Source organism: Mustela lutreola, chromosome 7 (assembly GCF_030435805.1).
Source record: "Mustela lutreola isolate mMusLut2 chromosome 7, mMusLut2.pri, whole genome shotgun sequence".
Taxonomy (NCBI): Eukaryota; Metazoa; Chordata; class Mammalia; order Carnivora; family Mustelidae; genus Mustela; species Mustela lutreola.
Window position 1 is genome coordinate 19,070,950 of NC_081296.1, and position 20,362 is coordinate 19,091,311.

General features: G+C 40.2%; 1 protein-coding gene across 1 annotated transcript in view; it reads right to left on the minus strand.

Moving 5' to 3' along the window:
- The window catches only part of LOC131835453 (uncharacterized), a 79,496-nt gene extending 59,589 nt beyond the window's left edge, over positions 1–19,907 (minus strand). Inside the window, exon 1 of the mRNA XM_059179746.1 lies at positions 19,844–19,907. Coding sequence (XP_059035729.1) covers positions 19,844–19,907 — 64 coding nt within the window. The remainder of the gene's footprint in view (positions 1–19,843) is intronic.
- Between the last annotated feature and the right edge of the window lie 455 nt (positions 19,908–20,362).

The window sequence follows — 20,362 nt, forward strand, 5'->3', positions numbered from 1 at the left end:
GTAGTTGCATTTCCTCCTAAGCAAAAATCAGCTGGGGTCTGGGTATTAATGCATAAGGCCACAGGTGCCTCCCACAGACAAAATACTGCTGACTTTACACTGGTACTCAGCCTTCTTTATTGCTCTATTAAGATCTTCAATAGGTAGATCAAGTTCTAATTTCATCTCAGATTGCAAGATCCCTTCTCTCGAACTCCCCACATATTTTAAATCCAGTGTCAGTTCTACTTGACGAATATTTTTAAAAATATTTTATTTACTTATTTGACAGAGAGAGACATCACAAGTAGGCAGAGAGGCAGGCAGAGGGAGAGGGGGAAGCAGGCTCCCCGCTGAGCAGAGAGCCCGATGGGGGGGCTCGATCCCAGGACCCTGAGATCATGACCTGAGCTGAAATCAAGAGTACAAGGTTTAACCAACTGAGCCACCCAGGCACCCCTATTTGATGAACGTTGACTACACATCTTATTTTAGGATAGGCATAGGGAATGCAAAGATGAATGAAATAGCATACATATCCTTATTAAAGGATATTTTTTTAAAAGAATGGTAACATCATGGCTACTATGTGGATATAAAATGAACAAGTATTAGAGATTCTATTTAGCTTGTTACTAATGAGGGGACTCTGCTAAAATGCTTTACTCAGTCCATAGTATTATTCTCATCCAGAAACACCCTTACAGACACACCCAGAATAATGTTTTGTAAAGGTCTAGGTACCTCATGGCCCAGTCCAGTTTGACACACATAATTAGCCATAAGAAGTGAATGTTATAGGCTGAATATTTGTTTCCCTCAAATTTACTTGTTGAAGTCCTAATCCCCAGTGGGGTGCTATTGGGGATGGGGTCTTTGGGAAGTTTTTAGGTTTAGATAGGGTCATGAGGGTAGGACCGCCATGATGGAATTATTGTACTTATAAGAGAAGATACCAAGACTCTCTTTCTCTCTATAAGACACATAAGTACACAGTGAGAAGGAAGCCATCTGCAAACCAGGAGGAGGCCCCTCACCAGAGCTGTACCATGCTGGCACTCTCTGATCTTGGCCTTCTGGCCTCCAAAAGTGCAAGACACTACATCTCTGTTGTTTAAGCCACCTACTTTGTGATGTTTTGCTAGGGCAGCCTGAGCTGATTAAGACGCTATCTGTAACAGTTGGGGATACCCCGAGCTGAGAAGTATAGACACCCTGACAATGAGGCACATTAGCAAATGGGTCAATGTTTCTCATGCTGTCAGAAAGCCAGAACTAGGTGGCAGTCCAGGGCTCAAGAATGGTATAGCCTTTCACCACCCCCAGAAATTTCCCCTGCATTTACCTGAGGGACATGATCACCCTGACCGGCAAGGGATGTTGGGGATGGGAATATTTTGATCTATAATTTCTAAAAAAGGATAATTTGGATATGTCTGAAATGAGGTGACATGCCACATTATCAATGAAAAAATTAGAAGAAGAAAGACGAAACAAAATATAAACTAGATAGGTCAAAATATAAAAGAGACATAGATTTAATTTTTATTCCCTTCCTATCTGATATCTAAATAGGAGAGAGTCAGATCACCATAAGGTAAAAATCATTTGGACAGACAGGTCCTTTCTAACAGATATAAAAATTAATTAATAAATATTTAATGAACGCTTGGTATATTTTTGTACCAAATCTGAGACTTTGCATGAAGCAACGGGAGCCATTCTCTCTGTGCATTTGTCTTGAATGAACAAAGCCCGTTCATTCCAGCTTAATATTTGTCAGATCATAAATCGTAACCAACTAGATTCAAAGGGCAATTGCGTCCACTCGGCTAGATCTTAAAAAGTGATTCTTTCATGCCAGAGCCTCTGGTTTAACTTCTAAATCCAGTCTTTTCCAACACATCTCCTCTCTCTCTTTCTCTCTCTCTAATTAATCTCAGTGGAAGGCAGTCTTAATTTTATCTACATTCTGTCCTCATCTTGGGATGGACTGACCTTCATTTCCATATCTCTGTCACTTCCCCCCACCTCTTCCTGGTTCAGGCTGAGCCACACTCAGAACAGGTTGGTCGCCAATGGTGAGCCCCAGACTTCCGTTACCACTTCTCCATCAGGCTCATGGGACTAGAGCTTCTCTACCAGTTGCTCCCCTAATCCACCCTTGTAGGGACTCTGGTCTGTCCCCTTGTACTCAGGTGAATTCTGGGAATTGCTCTGCTCCCACCTGCATCCTGACTCCTAGGTTCCCTTGGGTTTATTTTTCTTTCTTGCTTGACTTCTAGTCAGCAACCCCCCAGGCTCACTCCTTCCAAATTTGCCCCCCCCAGGCCCATCAATTTTGGGAAAAGTTCATAGGGCAGGGGTCAGGTGGCAATGGTCTCAAGGACACTTTTGGAGGAAGTCTGCAATGCAGGGTTTGCTTTTCAATGTTAGCAATGACAAGTCCTGAAGGTGAAATACAAGGACAGACAATCCCACTTGGTAAGAGCCATTATTTTGCGTCTGCTGATGATTAGCGATGGGAGACCAAACATTTGTCAGTAAGCAATTTTGAACCCGGATCGCTAGAGTGTCAGGTTGTGATTTCAGATGGTGGTACTTGGGATACCTTAACCAAAGAGAACTGATGTTCTCCTGTGGGAGAGGCAGGTATGTTAAGGATCCAATTTGGTGGTTATGCATCAGCACCGAGTCATAGGAATAGCAATTGAATTAATTCCTTCCTTCTACATACTGTACCTGACCTGGAATCGGTTCCATCATAACCCTGCAAGGGGGCTCCTTAGCTAATTCAGTTCAGAATCACTTATGTAAATCAACTGATGCCAGATGTTTAGACTGTCTACCGAGAAGCCCATGTGTTAATGTCTGAGGCTGTTACCTAACGTCAGGGCTTAGTTAATCCTCTCTTCTATCACTTCAGTGAGGACAAGATACTTGCACCTTCTAGGTAAAGGTTCTTAAACTGGAGTCTGTGAACTTTGTGGAGCTATGGGCACAATAGAGAGGCTGCCCAGTGTGTGCCACACTGCCATTGTCCCAATAGATACTTGCCAAAGGATGAGAGTGGGAATCAATGAAAGCTCATTTGTCAGAGACAGTGGGGCAGCCTCATTTCAGGAAACACATATGTTCATGTGCTCTTACAGACATGTCCCTTTTCTGTGATGCAATGCCTGTTTTATCCACTGGTAATTGAAATCTAAGAGGTAGATCCCATTCACAGCAGTGGAGACTGCTTTTTGTGCATTGCCAGCACTGCAATTTTTAAATATATATGTTAACTCTCTTGAATGAGGAGAGGTAGAACTATGTCTTAGGGCATCTGCCTGTGCTCTTTCTTGGGCCACCATGCACTAGTTCTTTGAATGACACATTTGGTTCAGTTGACTACACTGTTTCCCATGACTCTTTTGAAAGCAATGAATGAGGGATGCCTGGGTGGCTCATTTGGTTAAGTGTCTGCCTTTGACTCTGGTCAGGATCCCAGGGTCCAGTAATCAAGACCTGCCTGCATCAGTCTCCTTGCTCAGCGGGGAGCCTGCTTCTCCTCCTGCCTGCCGCTGCTCTCCCTGCTTGTGTGCTCTTTCTCTCTTTCTCTCTGACAAATAAATAAATAAAATCTTAAAAAAAAAAAAAAAGGGAGCAATGCATGAGGGGAAGACATGCAGTCTGACCTGGGCCATGACGTGTGATTGTACCAAGGACTGGGCATGGTTTTCAGGAGACCACAGTTGTCAGTCCCCTCAGGCTTATTAAGGATGAATGATAGTGACAATACTTGGCAAGGTTAGAGTGAATATTAAATGAGCTGTTTCATATCAAAGCACTTTATAAACTGCAAAATATTGTCTTGTTCTAAAGAACTAGCATCGTGACTTTTATTATTAGTGGTGGAAACCTTGCTGTGAACAGAAGTAAATGTGAACAGAAGTAAATGGCTAAGGAAGGGCCTCTGGCCAGTCATTGGCAAGAGGAATGTGACTAGCTGGTGGCCCGAGTTCTCTTGCAACCAGTAGCCAAGCTGAGACTCCACAGCAGTGGTCCTGTGTCCTAGCAGTCACATCTTCAAGGCCCAGGCATGCCCTGCTTAGCCAGACCAGCCGCAGTTGGCATAAGGCTTAACCTAGAAGAAGTTCATGTTCATGATTTCCCTATGATGCCTGCTTCACCTTCCATGGCCCTTTGCTATTTTCACTGCTGTCATGCTATCCAAGGCTGATTCAGTTTAACAAACATTCACTGAGGACAGAGAGAAAGCCAGAAATAGGTATGACCTAAACCCTATCACTATGTTGCTTCTGTTCCTAGGAGATCCGTCCATCTCTTCTTTTCTTCTAGGGTAGAGAATTATCCCTTTCCAGAGATCTGATAGATAACTGTATATAAAATCCTTTTATTTAATGCCATTTTCAATTTTGTCTGTAGGTCTTACAATTATTAAATATTGAGTGTTGACTATGTGTTGAGTATAGTGTTATATTTATTTTGGTCTAAGCATGACTTGAAAGTCTATTTCTCCACATTGTTATCAGTCTGAAAACCTCTTATGGACAAAATGTGTGTGTGTGAATTGTTAACCATTTCTCTTTGCTACAAAGTGACTCTTTCATCCAGTTTGTATCAGTATCAATTTTTAGTACTGTTTTTCTGTAATATGCATTGCTTTCTGAAAAGATTGTTCCTTCTTCATTATACATTTTCAAAATTATATATACTCTGTAATCTTTCCTTCCTGGTGACATTTAAAGCAATTTTTCAAGAAAAAAGGCATGTTGGGATTCAGATTCAATTTGTATGAGATGTAAATGATTTGGGAAAATTGGTCCTTTTAAAATATATTGTCTCCCACCTGCTCTTTTTCACTGTCAAGTCTTTGTGTCTTTTATTAAAATATTGCAGAGTTATTCATGTAGACCACACATAGTTCTCAGGTGAATGAGATTTCTTTCCCATTACAACTTCAGCTGCACAATGGGAAGTAGTGTGTGTGTGTGTGTATCTTCTTCCAGGTTACCTATCAAATGTTATTAATTAAAACAGTTTCTCAGCTTATTCTCTTGGGGTATCTGACAATAAAATCATACTGTCCCACATGTTTTATCACTTCTTTTTCAATAATCTAACCTTTCATGCTATCTCACTTTTGCTTTCAGTGAACAGTATATCTATAATATTAATAACAGTGAAACCGGACACGTTTATTTTACCATAGATATAGCTCTTAGATTGAAATATGGACTTTATTATAGTAAAGTAGTTTTCCTCTATTCCTGTATTTTAGTATTTTATCAAAAGAATGTCACCAATTTTTAACATTTTTCCTACTTGTACTAGGAACATTAATCCACTTATGCCAGATATTATGTATATTTAGATCATATTTTTCTTTTTTAATCTACTTGTGTCAAGTGTTATATTAATAGATGACCTTATTTATTTATAGTACTTCTCTCTGAAAAGAAAAAAAAAAACCTTGGAGAATCTTATTAAAAGATTTTCTCATACCAGGTCACCCTTGAAATAAAAGTGTCCCTAGTCCCAGGGTGTGCGTGCCTGGGACCAGTTTTAATCTGGACTGCCATCTTGAAAGCAAATTTGTAGTTTTCAACTGTAACCAGAGTAAGGGGCTCCTTTTGAGAAGCCCGTGGACCAAGGGTCCACTTTGGATGTCTGAGCCGTTCGAGGAACAATTCATTATTTTCCAAGGCTTGCTTTTGTGATAGTGGTTTTAAGTTGTTCAGTGTGGGCGCCGGAGGGTGGCCAACATTACTGCTGTTTTTTCCTCTACTCTTGGAGGAAATTAGCCCAGAGAACAGAGAGGCTTTGGTGGTTCCTCAGCTTTTCTGTAAACAGTTACCTGTGTGACCTGTTCCATGATTTTCCAAACTGGGATCCGTGGCATCTTCTGGAGGGATTTGCTGCAAGTATAACAAATAATTAAACAGTCCGGCTGTTCGTTTTCTCTCTCTTTCTACTCCCCTCAACCCCCAGCCCTTGTGTTTTATTCTTCATCTTCTCTTTTATCTATTTCCGAGTTGTTGGCCTCTTGCCTGACAAGATAGATGGGATTGGTGGCCACAAGACCTCATAAACTCCAAATGCTGAAAGCTACAGAACTTCACAAATTCCCCCTTGAGTGTCTTGAAACAGTCCGATGGTGTGCTTTCAACCACGGCTGAATTTTACTGTCACCTGGAGGTCCCCTCAAACATGCTGATGCGTGGGCCCACCACCCATGACGTAAATCCCGTCTGCCACTCCCTCCAGGACTGACTGCATGTAATGAGGTCTCACCCACGGCCTTCGCTCCTTGCTTGGTGGCCCCATGGTGACCCCAGGGAAGCTGCCTTCGAGGGAGGCCAGTCACCTTAGATATAACTGCCCCTTCTTCTTGCTTCTCTTCTCAGCATAACTAACTTCTTCAGTTACTTCCTTTCAGTTTTACAAGCATTAGTTGTTAGTTGGTTTGTTGGATTTGTTGCCTCGGGGGCAGGGGGATGAGTTAACATTCTTCTCAACCCACAGCACACCATTATCATGGTTAATGGTCACTCCTGCCTCCCCCCATTACCCTTTCCTGCCCTTTTCCTTAGTTTTAACCTAATGTTCCCCTTCTGTTCCAGGATCCTACCTACATTTGGTCATCATGTCTCCTTAGGATCCTCCTGGCTATGGTAGTTTCTCAGACTTTCCTTGTGTTTGATGACTTTGACAGTGTTGAGGTCCTGGGCTGGAGCTGGGTGGTGGGTTTTAGGGAGGAAGACCACAGAGGTAAAGTCATTTTCATCCCATGATATCAAAGGTATGTACTGTCAGCATGGCTCGTCACTATTGATGTTGGCTTTGATGAACTGGCCTAGGTCTTGTTTTTCAGATTTCTCACTGTAAGATTATTGTTTTTCCTCCCTTTCCATGCTGTCTGCTTTGGAAAGATGTCCTGATGTAGAGCCCACTAGTAAGGACTAGGAGGCCTTATTCTACCCCTTTGACATACAGCATCTACATAGACTATTTGGAGTTCATTTCAGGAGATTTATCTCTTCTCCTCACCTCTGTTTATTTATTTAATCATTTATTTATATCAGCTCATGAATATTTATTTTATACTTCAGGTTATAATCCAATACTAGTTTATTTATTATTATTTTTAAATTAAATTAAGTTAAATTAAATTTTTTTCAGTGATCCCAAATTCCTTGTTTATGCACCACACCCAGTGCTCCATGCAATACATGCCTTCCTTAATACTCACCACTGGGTTCACACAACCCCCCCAAAAAAGCCCTCAGTTTGTTTCTCAGAGTCCACAGTCTCTCATGGTATGTCCCCTGCTCTGATCACACCTGATACTACTTTATTTTATTGCTCAAATCAAATTGTTTTAACTGGTTTCTGAGAATGCTTTCAGTTGGTTTCGATGTCCTTTTGATATGCAACTTCTCTCTCTCTCTCTTCCTCTGTCTTTTACCACTTGTTTTGCCCTCTCTTGCTCTTTTCTCTTTAACCATGTCCTGCTTTTCTGGCACTACAAAATGGCCCAGGTTCATTTTGAGCATTTTCTGCCTCAGTCCTAGAATCAGCCATTTCTCAAGGATCCCTGGTTCTTTAATCGAGAATATTATTAAAAATATTGATCTTGGCACTCGGTGTCCTTATTGTTACTGGGCTGCCCTCTCCATGGACAGAGCAAGGAGATACTTGTATGTATAAACACAGGGCAGCACGTAATCATCTGTATTGATGTTAAGTTATATTTGCATTCATACTTGTATCTCCAGCTACAGTCTGTTAGCACATGGGTCATTGGAACCTCCTCTCTGTGCTTGTCTACAACATCTCACTCAATAGTGAGAAACCTGGTTCCCACCCTCCTGTGTGCTTATTGAATTGTCCCTTTCTAACGGTATGAGCACGATCAAGACCTTCTCTCTTGGAAAATGGCTTTATCTACTAGATGTGGGGCCATGTATAGTTTCTTTAGCCTTTAGTCTTCTGATTTCATTCATTTCCAAAGTTACTTGGCTCACCTCTATCTTTCGTCCCCTTTGCTGAGGTCATCTCATACATTCATCATATACTTAGAGTCACTTGCCACAGTCTGCCTTCCATCTTGGGATCCCCTGACCTCCTAAATGATTTTTTAAAAATTTACATGCATTAAGGTTTCCCTGTGCTATAAAGTTCTATGTGTTTTGTCAAATGCATAGTATCTTCTTTCTAGGGAATATTGTTTCACCATAAAAATTATTATATGTTCATCTTCACCTGGAAGTGGCTATATGTTCACCTGGAAATGGCTATTCTAGATTCATATATAATTTTTCCCACAAATAATGTATTTCTTTACTTTATAAGTATATATACAGTGCTTAGCGTGTGCAGGCACTATTTTCGGTGCTTTATTCATTGTATACATTGATTTAATCCTTAATAGTTCTAGGAGACAAGTGCTATTATTAGCCTTGTATTATAGACAAGGAAATGGAGGCAAAGAAAGGTTACATAACTTTGCCGAGGTCACACAGCTAGGACGTGTTTATTAGCCAAGGCAGACAGTAAATGTGGTTTCTGATTAGATGTTCATATCATATTGATAACTGGCTGGAGCTGAACAGAGGCTTCCTGCATGGCCGACCCCCTAGTGAAGTTGAGCTCTGGTAGAGGTACACAGCAAGCATCCACCGAGATGTAGAAGCTTTGAACAGCTTCCTTCAGCGGTTGTGAAATTGCTGAAATAGAATAATTGATGGTTGCTTTACTGAATAATTTACCAATCAAATCATTCAGAAAAGCAGTAAGATGTGAAATGGGAAAACAAGGGAGAAATGAATTTGGGCCAAGGAAGGATCAATAAGAACCAGTGAGGTTGAACACTGCCGGCCAAGGCCGGGTGTGTTGAAGGAAGACAGGTCTCTGCTGGCCTTGCTTCTGACTTCCGAAGGCAGAATGTGCTAGACTGCCTGGCTTGTTTCTTGCATTGCCAGAGAGACTGCATCAGCTTGCAGGGGACTCAAAGTTGGTCTTTTTCTCACTCATCTGTTCTTTCTGCATGAACATCTGTCTAACTTATCATTGCCTCAAGCGTGGAACAGCTCGTGGCATTAGAATTCTTCCTAGATTCACCAGATCCTTGTGGTGAATGGGGTACACTTCACCATTGATGAAGGATTTTGCCTGTTGCCTTGTTCAATCTGTACAGCTGCTTAAAAAAAAAAAAAGTATTTATTTATTTGAGAGAGAGAGAGAAACAATCTCCAGCAGACCCTGCACTGAGTGTAGAGTCCAATGTGGGGCTCCATCCCAAGGACCCTGAGGGCGGACCTACTTCAAAACCAAGAGTCAGATACTTACCCAACTGCACCACCAAGGCATCCCTTGTGCAACTGCCTTTGAGGTCGTGTCACTGCCTGAGCTTCACAGGAGAGGACCAGTGCACAAGAAGTGCACAACTGTCCTGCTCAGAGTCTCAACAACTCAAACTTCTGACTGCGAATTCCATTCCTTCCCCTCTGTGCGGTTGCCTTTGCCTTATATGCCACAGGGAAAGAAAAATCATATCCGCAGTCAAAGAGCTGGCTCTCTGTGATAACAACTCCATTAATTTTAGTCATTTCTGCCTTCTTTACCCCATCCATTATCCCACATAGACATCTGTGAAATATCACTTGGGAATCAAAGACATTTCCCCTGTAGTGTAACTTCAAGATTAAATGGCCATTTCGAACGTTCATTTTTCTAATCTTATTTCATGTCTCTACCATGAGCACTTTTGCTGCTCTTCAGGCTTTCGTGGTAACTTATCTTAATTAACTGTGAAGGAACCAGCGTGACCAAACAAAGAGAAATGATGTCGGCTTTAGAATCAACTCAGATGAATAAATAGATGGAACAGAATTTTCTGGAAGGGTCCTGCGTATGGTCTCACAGTCTTGTTTGGAGAATCTCCAGAGAATCGTGCCTAGGAAATATCAAGCCTAGTTTTCTATTTCTCCTGACTGAGAGTTCAGATGATTTCTGTACAATGACAGGAATAACCACTAAATCTGTGTACTAATGAAGAATCCACAAAATACTTGAGTCAGGATCTAACTGGATTAGATCCAGTTAGATTAGATATGTCCAGCTTCCTTCCACTTCTTATGGTATGTGCTAAGAGCTAGACTTCTTTAACATTTTTGTTATTTTACCTAAACAGGTCACGAGCAGGTACATCGGATTTCTTTGCTCAACAGAATTTACCTTCAGTTGATTGTATATATTGTATTGTATGCATTGTAGTAATATTTGCACATCATAAAATCCATATCCATGCATTGTGGCTGGTTCACTTATATTACAATGACCGTCTAGCTGGGTTTTAAACAGATGGGTTGGCGACTGGTGGCTTTGAGATATTAATATTGATAAGCCAAAGAATAACTGAATGGGAGACTATACAAAGAAAGATTTAGTTCTAAGATAACTGCATGCACTATGCAACTTGTGGGCCATAATTGTTCAGTTTCACAATGATATGGATACTAAAAACAAAAATTCCTGACTTCTGGTAATGTTCAGAATTCTTCTAAACAAAGTTTCAGTGATGGTCAGCGATTAGGTCCATCATGGGCCATTTGGGGGGGGGGGATTCCAAAGACAATTGGCTATTATTGTCAACCCACTGTCTTTAACTTCTGCTCTGAAAGTGACATCTTAGCAAAGAAGATGCTGCTCATAATTATTCCCATTGCTTATCTGAAACAACATAGATGAAATAGCCATTCTGTGTGTTATGTTTCTTCCCCACTGCTGGTCAGCTGGTATCTATTAAAATCCCCCCATCTTAAGAAGTTTGGGTGGGAAATAGGATTATTGCTTATTTTATTTTGGGATAAGAGATTCTTTCAATCTTTCCAATTACTAAAAGTCCCTAAATTTCTGTCAAGCACATTGGGAGAAGTTCAACTCAAAAGAATGAATTATAGTAATATATGAATAGCCTCTTCTTAGTATCTTCTTTTTATTGTTTTTAATTAGCTTTTGGTAACAATTCTTTTTTTTAAAATTTGATTTAATTTAATTTTTTAAAAAAGATTTTAGGGGCACCTGGGTGGCTCAGTGGGTTAAAGCCTCTGCTTTCGGCTCAGGTCATGGTCTCAGGGTCCTGGCATTGAGTCCCGTATTGGGCTCTCTGCTCAGCGGGGAGCCCGCTTCCTCCTCTCTCTCTGCCTGCCTCTCGGCCTACTTGTGATATTTGTAAAAAAATATAAATAAAAAAAAAGATTTTAAATATTTATTTGAGTGAAAGAGCAGAGCATGAGAGAGCACACACAAGTGGGGGGGGATGGACAGATGGAGATGGAGAAACAGGCTCCCCACTGAGCAGGGAGTCAAACACAGGACAATTGTCTTTTTTTGTTTGTTTGTTTAAGATTTTATTTATTTATTTGAGTGAGTGAGATAGAGAGAGAGAGAGAGAGAGAGAGCGAGCACAAACTGGGGTAGTGCCAGAGGGCGAGGAAGAAGCAGGGTCCCTGATGAACAGGGAGCCCAGTGCAGGATCAGTCCCAGGACCCCGGTATCATGACCTGAACCCAAGGCAGATGCTTAACAGACGGATCTACCTATGTGCCCCTTTTCTTCTAATATTAGAAGGAAATCTAAATACATTTCTTTGAAATATAAAGTGCTATAAGAGAATATAAAGGTGAAAAGATAACTGTAAAGACTACTTTCTCTCTGTCTGGTCTAGTTTATGTAATAGTAATAATCCAAGTTATAACGGTAAGTAGGTTTGTCTTTTCTGAAACCTACCCAACATTGTTTCAATTACCAGGGCTTTTCAGTATTCTTTGGCCCTTGATGGAGGAAAGCCCTTTTCATCACTTGAAAATGTTGAGGAGATATTCGCATATTGGTAAAAATTGAAATAATTTTTCTGAAGTTACATAATAATAATCCTTGGGAGAATTATGATTGAGATTGCCTTGAATAGATAAATTAATTTATAGAGGATTGATTTTTTAAATTGAGTCTTCAGAAACAGGTGGTTTCCGTGTTTCCAGTACTCATTTAGGTATGGAGGTGAATTTCTGATATCTATAACTATAAATCCCTCTGTAATTTAGCTCTTTGGGCATTTGTATTCACACTCTTTTCTAAATATTTCTTAGTTAACTTTTTGAATTATTTTGTTATTGTGACTATGTTACTAAATGTATAGGATCTTTTATCTTTTGGTTTGTTGCTTATTTTTAATTTTACTGAATAAGATCAGTGACATAGTATGTATGATATCTATTCTTTGGAATTAATTGAGACCTTGTATTTTTGAACCTATGTGTTTTTTGCTTCTAGTGTGTCTCTTGTAGACAATATTTTGACCTTTTTTTATTAGCCAATTTATTAGTCTCTGTCTTTAGTTGATAAATTTATCCTATTTATACTTCTCATAAATAACCTTGTTTGTGTTTATTTCTGCCATTTTATTTCATATTCTCCATTTATTGCACCCCTACCCTCCCTCCCTGTCTCTCTCTATATATATACTTTTCTCTTTTCTATTGGCTAGATTTTATTTCCTTTTACTAGTTTGAAGATTATACATTTTATTTTTGTTCTTATGATGATTGTTCCCTAACTTAAGACCACTATTGTGTATATTTGTTCTGGGGGTTTTCTTAAATTAGGGGCTTTTCTGGACTCAAAGAGTTGAGGACTTTTTTTTTTCTTTTTCTAAAAAGTAGACTATATCTGCTTATGTGATATTGGAACTATTCCTTTCTTCCAGGTTTTATCAAATTTGTATTGAAACTCTGGTCTTAGTTTTATTTTTCTGAAGAATTTCTATGATAATGGTACTCTAAGAAATATGAGTGTAAGTTCACTCATGTTTTCTAATATGCCAGATCAGTATTATATAATATATATTCCCTAGGAAATAGCTGACTTAATTTATATTTTATGTGTATTGTTGGAGTATTGTACCTACCATTTTCTTATAATTTAAATATCTTCAGGTTTTATTTATTTATGGTATTTTTCTCATGTTTCATGCTTTTAATTTGATCTTCTCTCATTTTTACTTAGTGTATATGTCAAAGATTGATTCATTTTTGGGGAGGAAGGGCCTTTTCAAAGAATGAACTCTTGGTTTTATTTTTTTTTAAAGATTTCATTTATTTATTTGAGAGAGAGACAGTGTGAGAGAGCATGAGTGAGGAGAAGGTCAGAGAGAGAAGCAGACTCCCTGTGGAGCTGGGAGCCCAATGCTGGACTCGATCCGGGACTCTGGGATCATGACCTGAGCCAAAGGCAGTCGTCTAACCAACTGAGCCACCCAGGCGTCCCAACTCTTGGTTTTATTAATCAGGTGTTTGTTTTGTAACCTAAATCAAGTTAAATTTTTAATAATTATTTATTTATTTCTGATACCTCCCTTGGGTTCAATTTGCAGCTTATTTCCTAGTTTCTGGTGTTTAATATGTAAATCTTACTTTAATATTACTTGTTTTATAAGATGTTCAAGATTACACTTATTATTTTGAATAAGCACATCTGACAAGTTTGTAAATGTGATGCTTTCACTGTTGTTCACTTCAAAATATATTATTTTAATCCTGTCTTCCTGTTTTATCAAAGAGCATATTGGAAGTTTCTTTCATTTTTCTGATTTCTAGAAGACTGGATACATTTTTGGTTATCCCTTTTTATTATTAGCTTTATATTCAGTAAATGCAGTCTTTTGGAACTTTTAAAATTCTTCGTGGCTTAATACATAAGATTTTGGAATGTTTATATGTATTATAAAATAAGCATATTTTGTTAAGTACAAAGTTTTACAAACTATTGTCTCCCATCACACATGTGCACACACACACACACACACACAATTTCAGATGACATAGGTCTACTGAGTTATTAAATTTTCCTGTAAGTCTATTCATTTTTTTTTCATTTTAATCTATTTTTACCAAGGGAAGAATTTCTGAAACCGAATTTGTCAGTTCCATTTTAATTCCAAATTTCTGCCCTAGGTATTTTGATTCTATATTTTTAGTTAAATAAAGTTCATGAATATTATAACATCATTTTGATTTTACATTTTATTGTCATAGAATCTCTCTTTTTGCCTCAGTTGTTGCTTTTTACTTTGTACCACTTTTTTTTTATATAAACATATATTTTTATCCCCAGGGGTATAGGTCTGTGAATCACCAGGTTTGCACACTTCACAGCACTCACCAAAGCACATACCCTCCCCAATGTCCATAATCCCACTCCCTTCTCCCAAACCCCCTCCCCCCAGCAACCCTCAGTTTGTTTTGTGAGATTAAGATTCACTTATGGTTTGTCTCCCTCCCAATCCCATCTTGTTTCATTGATTCTTCTCCTACCCACTTAAGCCCCCATGTTGCATCACCACTTCCTCATATCAGGGAGATCATATGATAGTTGTCTTTCTCTGCTTGACTTATTTCGCTAAACATGATACGCTCTAGTTCCATCCATGTTGTCGCAAATGGCAAGATTTCTTTTGATGGCTGCATAGTATTCCATTGTGTATATATACCACATCTTCTTGATCCATTCATCTGTTGATGGACCTCTAGGTTCTTTCCATAGTTTGGCTATTGTGGACATTGCTGCTATAAACATTCGGGTGCAGGTGCCCATTTGGATCACTACGTTTGTATCTTTAGGGTAAATACCCAATAGTGCAATTGCTGTGTCATAGGGCAGTTCTATTTTCAACATTTTGAAGAACCTCCATGCTGTTTTCCAGAGTGGTTGCACCAGCTTGCATTCCCACCAACAGTTTAGGAGGGTTCCCCTTTCTCCGCATCCTCGCCAGCATCTGTCATTTCCTGACTTGTTTATTTTAGCCATTCTGACTGGTGTGAGGTGATATCTCATTGTGGTTTTGATTTGTATTTCTTTTGTCTCACATAGAGTTTCTCTGTGTCTATTTTGTTTTCCTATTTTATATGGTTCATCCCTTCCTATTTTTATAAATTTTTAAGGTTTGTATGTCATCCTATTTTAGACTTGTCATTAGTACCATAATGCTAGATTTTTGTTTATTTTAAAAATTTATTTTGATAATCACTTCTTAATGAGAAAGTTTAAGCCATTTACATTTAATATCGCAGGTTTCATATTTTATGTTTTCTCTTTCTTTTTTTTTTTAAGATTTTATTTATTTATTTGACAGAGAGAGAACACAAGCAGGTGTAGCAGCAGGCCAAGGGAGATGGAGAAACAGGTTCCCTACTGAGTAAGGAGTCTGAAGCAAAGCTTGATCTCAGGACTCTGGGATCAGACCTGAGCCAAAGGCAGCTGCTTAACTGACTGTGTCACTGAGGTGCCCCTGTGTTTTTTCTATATGCGCTGTTCTTTTTTTGTTTCCCTCATTTATTGGCCTTTTATTTGTGTGTGTATATATATGTGTATGCTTTTTAAAATACATATATACTTTTGACCCTTGCATGGATGTGTTAATTAGACAGTGTATAGAATACTAGGGTCCAAAAATTTACCCTCGAAACTTCAAAGATAATTGCTTCTGATTTGTAGTGATTGCCTAGTGGTGCTGATGAAAAGCAAAATGTAGATTTTTCTAGGGGTTCTCTGTACATTTCTTTAAAAATGTTATGCTTTTGGGGCACTTGGGTGGCTCAGTGGGTTAAAGCCTCTGCCTTCGACTCAGGTCATGATCCCAGGGTCCTGGGTCCTGGGATCGAGCCCCGGATTGGGCTCTCTGCTCAGCGGGGAGCCTGCTTCCTCCTCTCTCTGCCTGCCTCTCTGCCTACTTGTGATCTCTGTCTGTCAAATAAATAAATAAAATCTTTAAGAAAAAAATGTTATGCTTTTGTTGCTATCCATGGAATGGAATTCCAACATTTTACTAAGATATATTTTATGTGAGTCATCTATAAATTCATGAACTTGTTATTCAGTGTGCTTTTGCAGTATGAAGAGGCATGTTTTTCTTCATATCAAGGACTTTTTTTCCTGCTATTAATTGATTAATGAGTCTCTTCTTTTCATGTCTTTATGTTTTAAAACTCTTACTAAATGGAAGTAGGACTATCTAGATTGATCCTCCAGCATTGAGCATAGTGCCTTTAGTGTATCAGATGCATTGTAAAGTCACTTAATTTGAAAATGCCCTCAGCAAAGAACACAATGCCTGAATCTTGATGGGTTCACTTACAAAGATCTCATACACATTGAGTATTCCTTAAAGACAGAGCCAGATTATGCTAGCTGGAAAAAGCATTTAATGTGAATTAGTGACTTGAGTGAAGGTGTGGAGCTAGAGAGGCACAAGGGAGGTTCAGGTAGCAAGCATGGCCTTGTTAGAATAAAAGGTATGGACTAAGATGTAGTAAAATATGCAGCTGACAAAATGGGTGCCAGGATCTAGAGGGTTTTGAACACTACATCAAGAAGTCTTTGTTTTTTTATGAAGCAGACAGTGAGAAGCATAGGAGGGACCATTCATGTGATGCTGTGGGAAAATTAATCTGACTGAGTCGTATGGGAGACTGGATTTGGAACAGAAAGGCAGAAGAAGTTAGGAGAGTCGTAATACCAAAGATGGCTGGTGGAAGGTTAACCCAAGGAAAAGTCAGAGCTTAAAGAGATAGAGGACAGTCAACAAGCTGACTTTATTGTGGCAGAAAGATGATTTTACCTTCACATGTATTGAGGTTCTGGTTCTTATAGACCATCCTCCTGGGGAAATCCAATAGGCAGAAACCAGGTATTAGACCCGGGGTTTCTGGGGAAGGGACAACCCGTGGTCATAGTATGAGGGTCCAGGTGCCTTATAAGGTCTTGTTATTTTTTGGTTCCTGAGAGAGCTTAAAATCTACTTGAGAGGTCAAGGTAATGCAGAGAATATAATTCAGGGCTAAATTGGTGTGACACACCTCGTTTGCTGTAGAATTTAGGGGGAAAAGAGAATTAATGACTTTTTAGAAACATTGAAAAGTTGCCTTGGCCTTGATGGATGGGAGGTTTTAGCTGGGAGCAAGAGCTGGGAAGGCTGACATTGTCGCTATCTTGTAAAATCAGTACGTATCTATATGACATAGTCAGCATGCATGGAAGACTTGATAACTACCCTGCTGAAGGGCAGGTGTGGGATCCCCATAGAGTTCTGCCTTTCCGTACTTTGTGCCTATTTTGGTGTTGTGTGTACTTCCATCTACATTACATCTGAAGTGGGTCTGTGTCTCGGGACTGTAGCTGGCACCGGGTAGCTAGCTTAAGGACAGATGCAAAGTGTGAGACTGGGAGGGATTTAGGCCCCTGTAAACAGGATGGTACTTAATCCCTTGGAAAGTAATACAAGGCAAGATTTTACAGTCTTTAGGTGATTTTCTTTCCCAGGGAAGCCCAACATAAATTATGCAGCTATATGCCCTCAGATTGGCATTAACACACCAATCCCCCTCCCCTCCAAAAGTTCCATCTACCAGTTCCTGCCCAAAGAACAAACTGCACAAACTGTAATCTTGCCTCAAGTTTCCCACAGTATTCTCTCTCTGCTTTCTAGGAAGAGGGAGTAAAACACACGACTGGTGTGTGTGTGTGTGTGTGTGTGTGTGTGTGTGAGAAAGAGAGAGAGAGAGAGAGAAGGTGTTTACTATAAGTTATATAGAACAATATGGGGAAGTCAGATTTCTTCTGAGGTCTCACTGATTCCTGGGTGAAGCATTTGGCCTAACATTTCCTAGTTCCTGCTCCCTCTACTGATCACGTAAGGGGATCATCTGGGACCACTTACTCTGCAAATGGAGTATTGCTCCCATCTCCCAAGACAGCTCCTGCTTATCTTTCATGATTCAGCTCAAGTGTCATGACTTCAAAAGAAATCCTAACCCCGACCCAGACTCTGCCCAGGGTCCCTTCACCCTGTTCTTTAGCTGCGTTTGAAGCACTGACCTCTCTGTCTGTTCTTTGTTGGTTGAATTGTCTGCAGACTTTGAATTTCTTGAGTGTGTGGGGTCTGTGATAGTTGTCCCTGTGTGCTCAGCTCTAAGCCCTATGCTTGGCCATTGCAGTCTTCCCACAGAGGCTTGTGAGTGGCTAGATAAATGGATGGATGCTGTTAAAACATGGACTCTGGTACATTTTGTGTCCACATTATGTTTGTAACCATGTTCATGGATGAGCTGATTATTGTTAGTCTATGTGAATGGGTAAAGTGGATGTGGTATATCTATACACAATGGAATACTGCTCAGCCATAATGAAGAATGAAATATCACCATTTGCAACAACTTGGATGGAGCTACAGGGTATAATGTTAAGTGAAATAAGCCGGTCAAGAGAAAAACAAATACCTTATGATTTTGCTCACATGTGGAATTTAAGAAAACAAACCAATGAGCAAAGAGAAAAAGAGACAAACCAAATGCAAAACGAAACCAAACCAAAACAAAAAAACCCAGATTCTTAATGGTAGAGAACAAACTGGTGGTTAGCAGAGAGGAGATGGTTGGGAGGTAGATGACATTGGTGAAGGGGATTAAGGAGTGCACCTGCCGTGATGAGCACTGAGCTATGTATAGAATTGATGAACCGCTATATTGTACACTTGAAACTAATATCATTACTCTCTGAAGTCTAAATCAGTCTTCAAAACAATTCCATCAGGGAAAAATAGTATACATCAGCAGGTTGCCTGACATTATAATTGAGTGAATGTACATTCTCCATTAAGTCCTAATATTCTCGGCCCCAGTCCCACGGCGGGGAGGAGCCCAATTTTGGTGATGCTGGGACATCTGTGCTTTCCCTGGTTGTGGCCTGAGGTCGATGCCAGAGGAGAGCGAGGGCATGATCTGCCATCTGGGTCTCTGGAAGACCTAACAACCATCTGGCTTTCGGAAGAACTTAGACAAGCAGCCACATGGGGTGCTGCAGATCTTTGCCTCCAGGCATGGGACACACTCTCCCTTCTGCCTGGATCCAGATAGAAGTTCTGAGGACACTGTCACTTCTTTTCCTCATGCAGAAGGATACAAAACTCACTGGGCCAGAAAAATGAGAACTGAATTCTCTGCATGTTTGAGTAACCTCTCCACTGTTCCCTCCAGTGCAATCAGAGAAAATCTCATTGCCTGGATAGAGAGGTAGGGTGCATCCCTCCCTGGCATTTCTTTCCTTCTCTCCCTTCCTTGGAGAAAATACCAGGTGCTATTTTCTCCTAACTAGACTGAGCTCTGCCTTCAATTTCAACAGTTTGGCACACTTGCAATATCTCTGCCACTGCACCTGTTGTGCTGTCCCTGAGAAATTCTTCGGCAACTATTCTGGGAATGGGTGTTTGTGAAATGGAAAATATGGAGGCTTGTGAAAATGCTCTTACCCCAGGACAAATGCTGTAACTAACTGCTCTCCATGAAGTTCCATGCAGGAAAATGGAGGAATAGCGCTGTCATCATTGTCACTAGCGGTATTGTGACACATCTATTCATGTACAGACAATAGCCACAAAAGGAATATTTCTCCATGCAACCATCCATGGGAATAGTATGGATTATTAATTTTGTATTTTAGAAGGTGGTAGAAGGGGTACAGAAGTTGGAGCTGTAGTGAGAGAATTTGCATGTTAGGGTAGAAACAAGAAGGGGTCTGGATGGACTAAGGCTTTGGCCAAGAAATGGAGATTGTATGTTGATTTGAAGATCTCTAAGCTTCCCCAGTCTTAGGGTTTCAAATATTTTTTTTTTTTTCCCTCTAGTAACATGGAGTCATGAGCAAATCCAGCTGTATTTCATACCACAGAATTAAGTTTCACAAAGGATAATGTGTCATTAGCTGACTTAGGAAACAGAGCAAGGAGATGATGATGCATCATCACCACTGAGCACCTTGCCACACATGGGGATGATGGCGATGGCGATGGCGATGGTGATGGCGGTCATGATGAGGAAGACAATTTATTAGCAGGAGTTGTGGCCCAGAAGTATTCTTCCCAAATCAGTCCAGTGGGGGAATAAAGGCTCTGTTGTCACATAAATCATGGCAAGGCAGTCTTCTGAGTTGCAGCAAAGGAGACATGGGTGTGGGCTTCCAAGTGTGGTTTGGATTCTGAAGCAGTTCCAGGGGACCGAAGAAGCATGCGGAGACATCTCTGGGACAAGACACTCTAGGTGTTGCACCAGGATCCATGGGTGGGGCAGCTGAGGCAAAAGGAAAGCTCAGTTGGCTTTTCATCGGGTCCCATACTTCACTTTAATTGCACAGATGCACATCCTCCTCTAATACACCGTATCCACACACACTCCCTATGCACATGCCCTCAACCCTCACACGTACCCTACATACATACACGCAGCTCTGTGCACACAGTGCCCACCTGATGTCCACAAACACACCA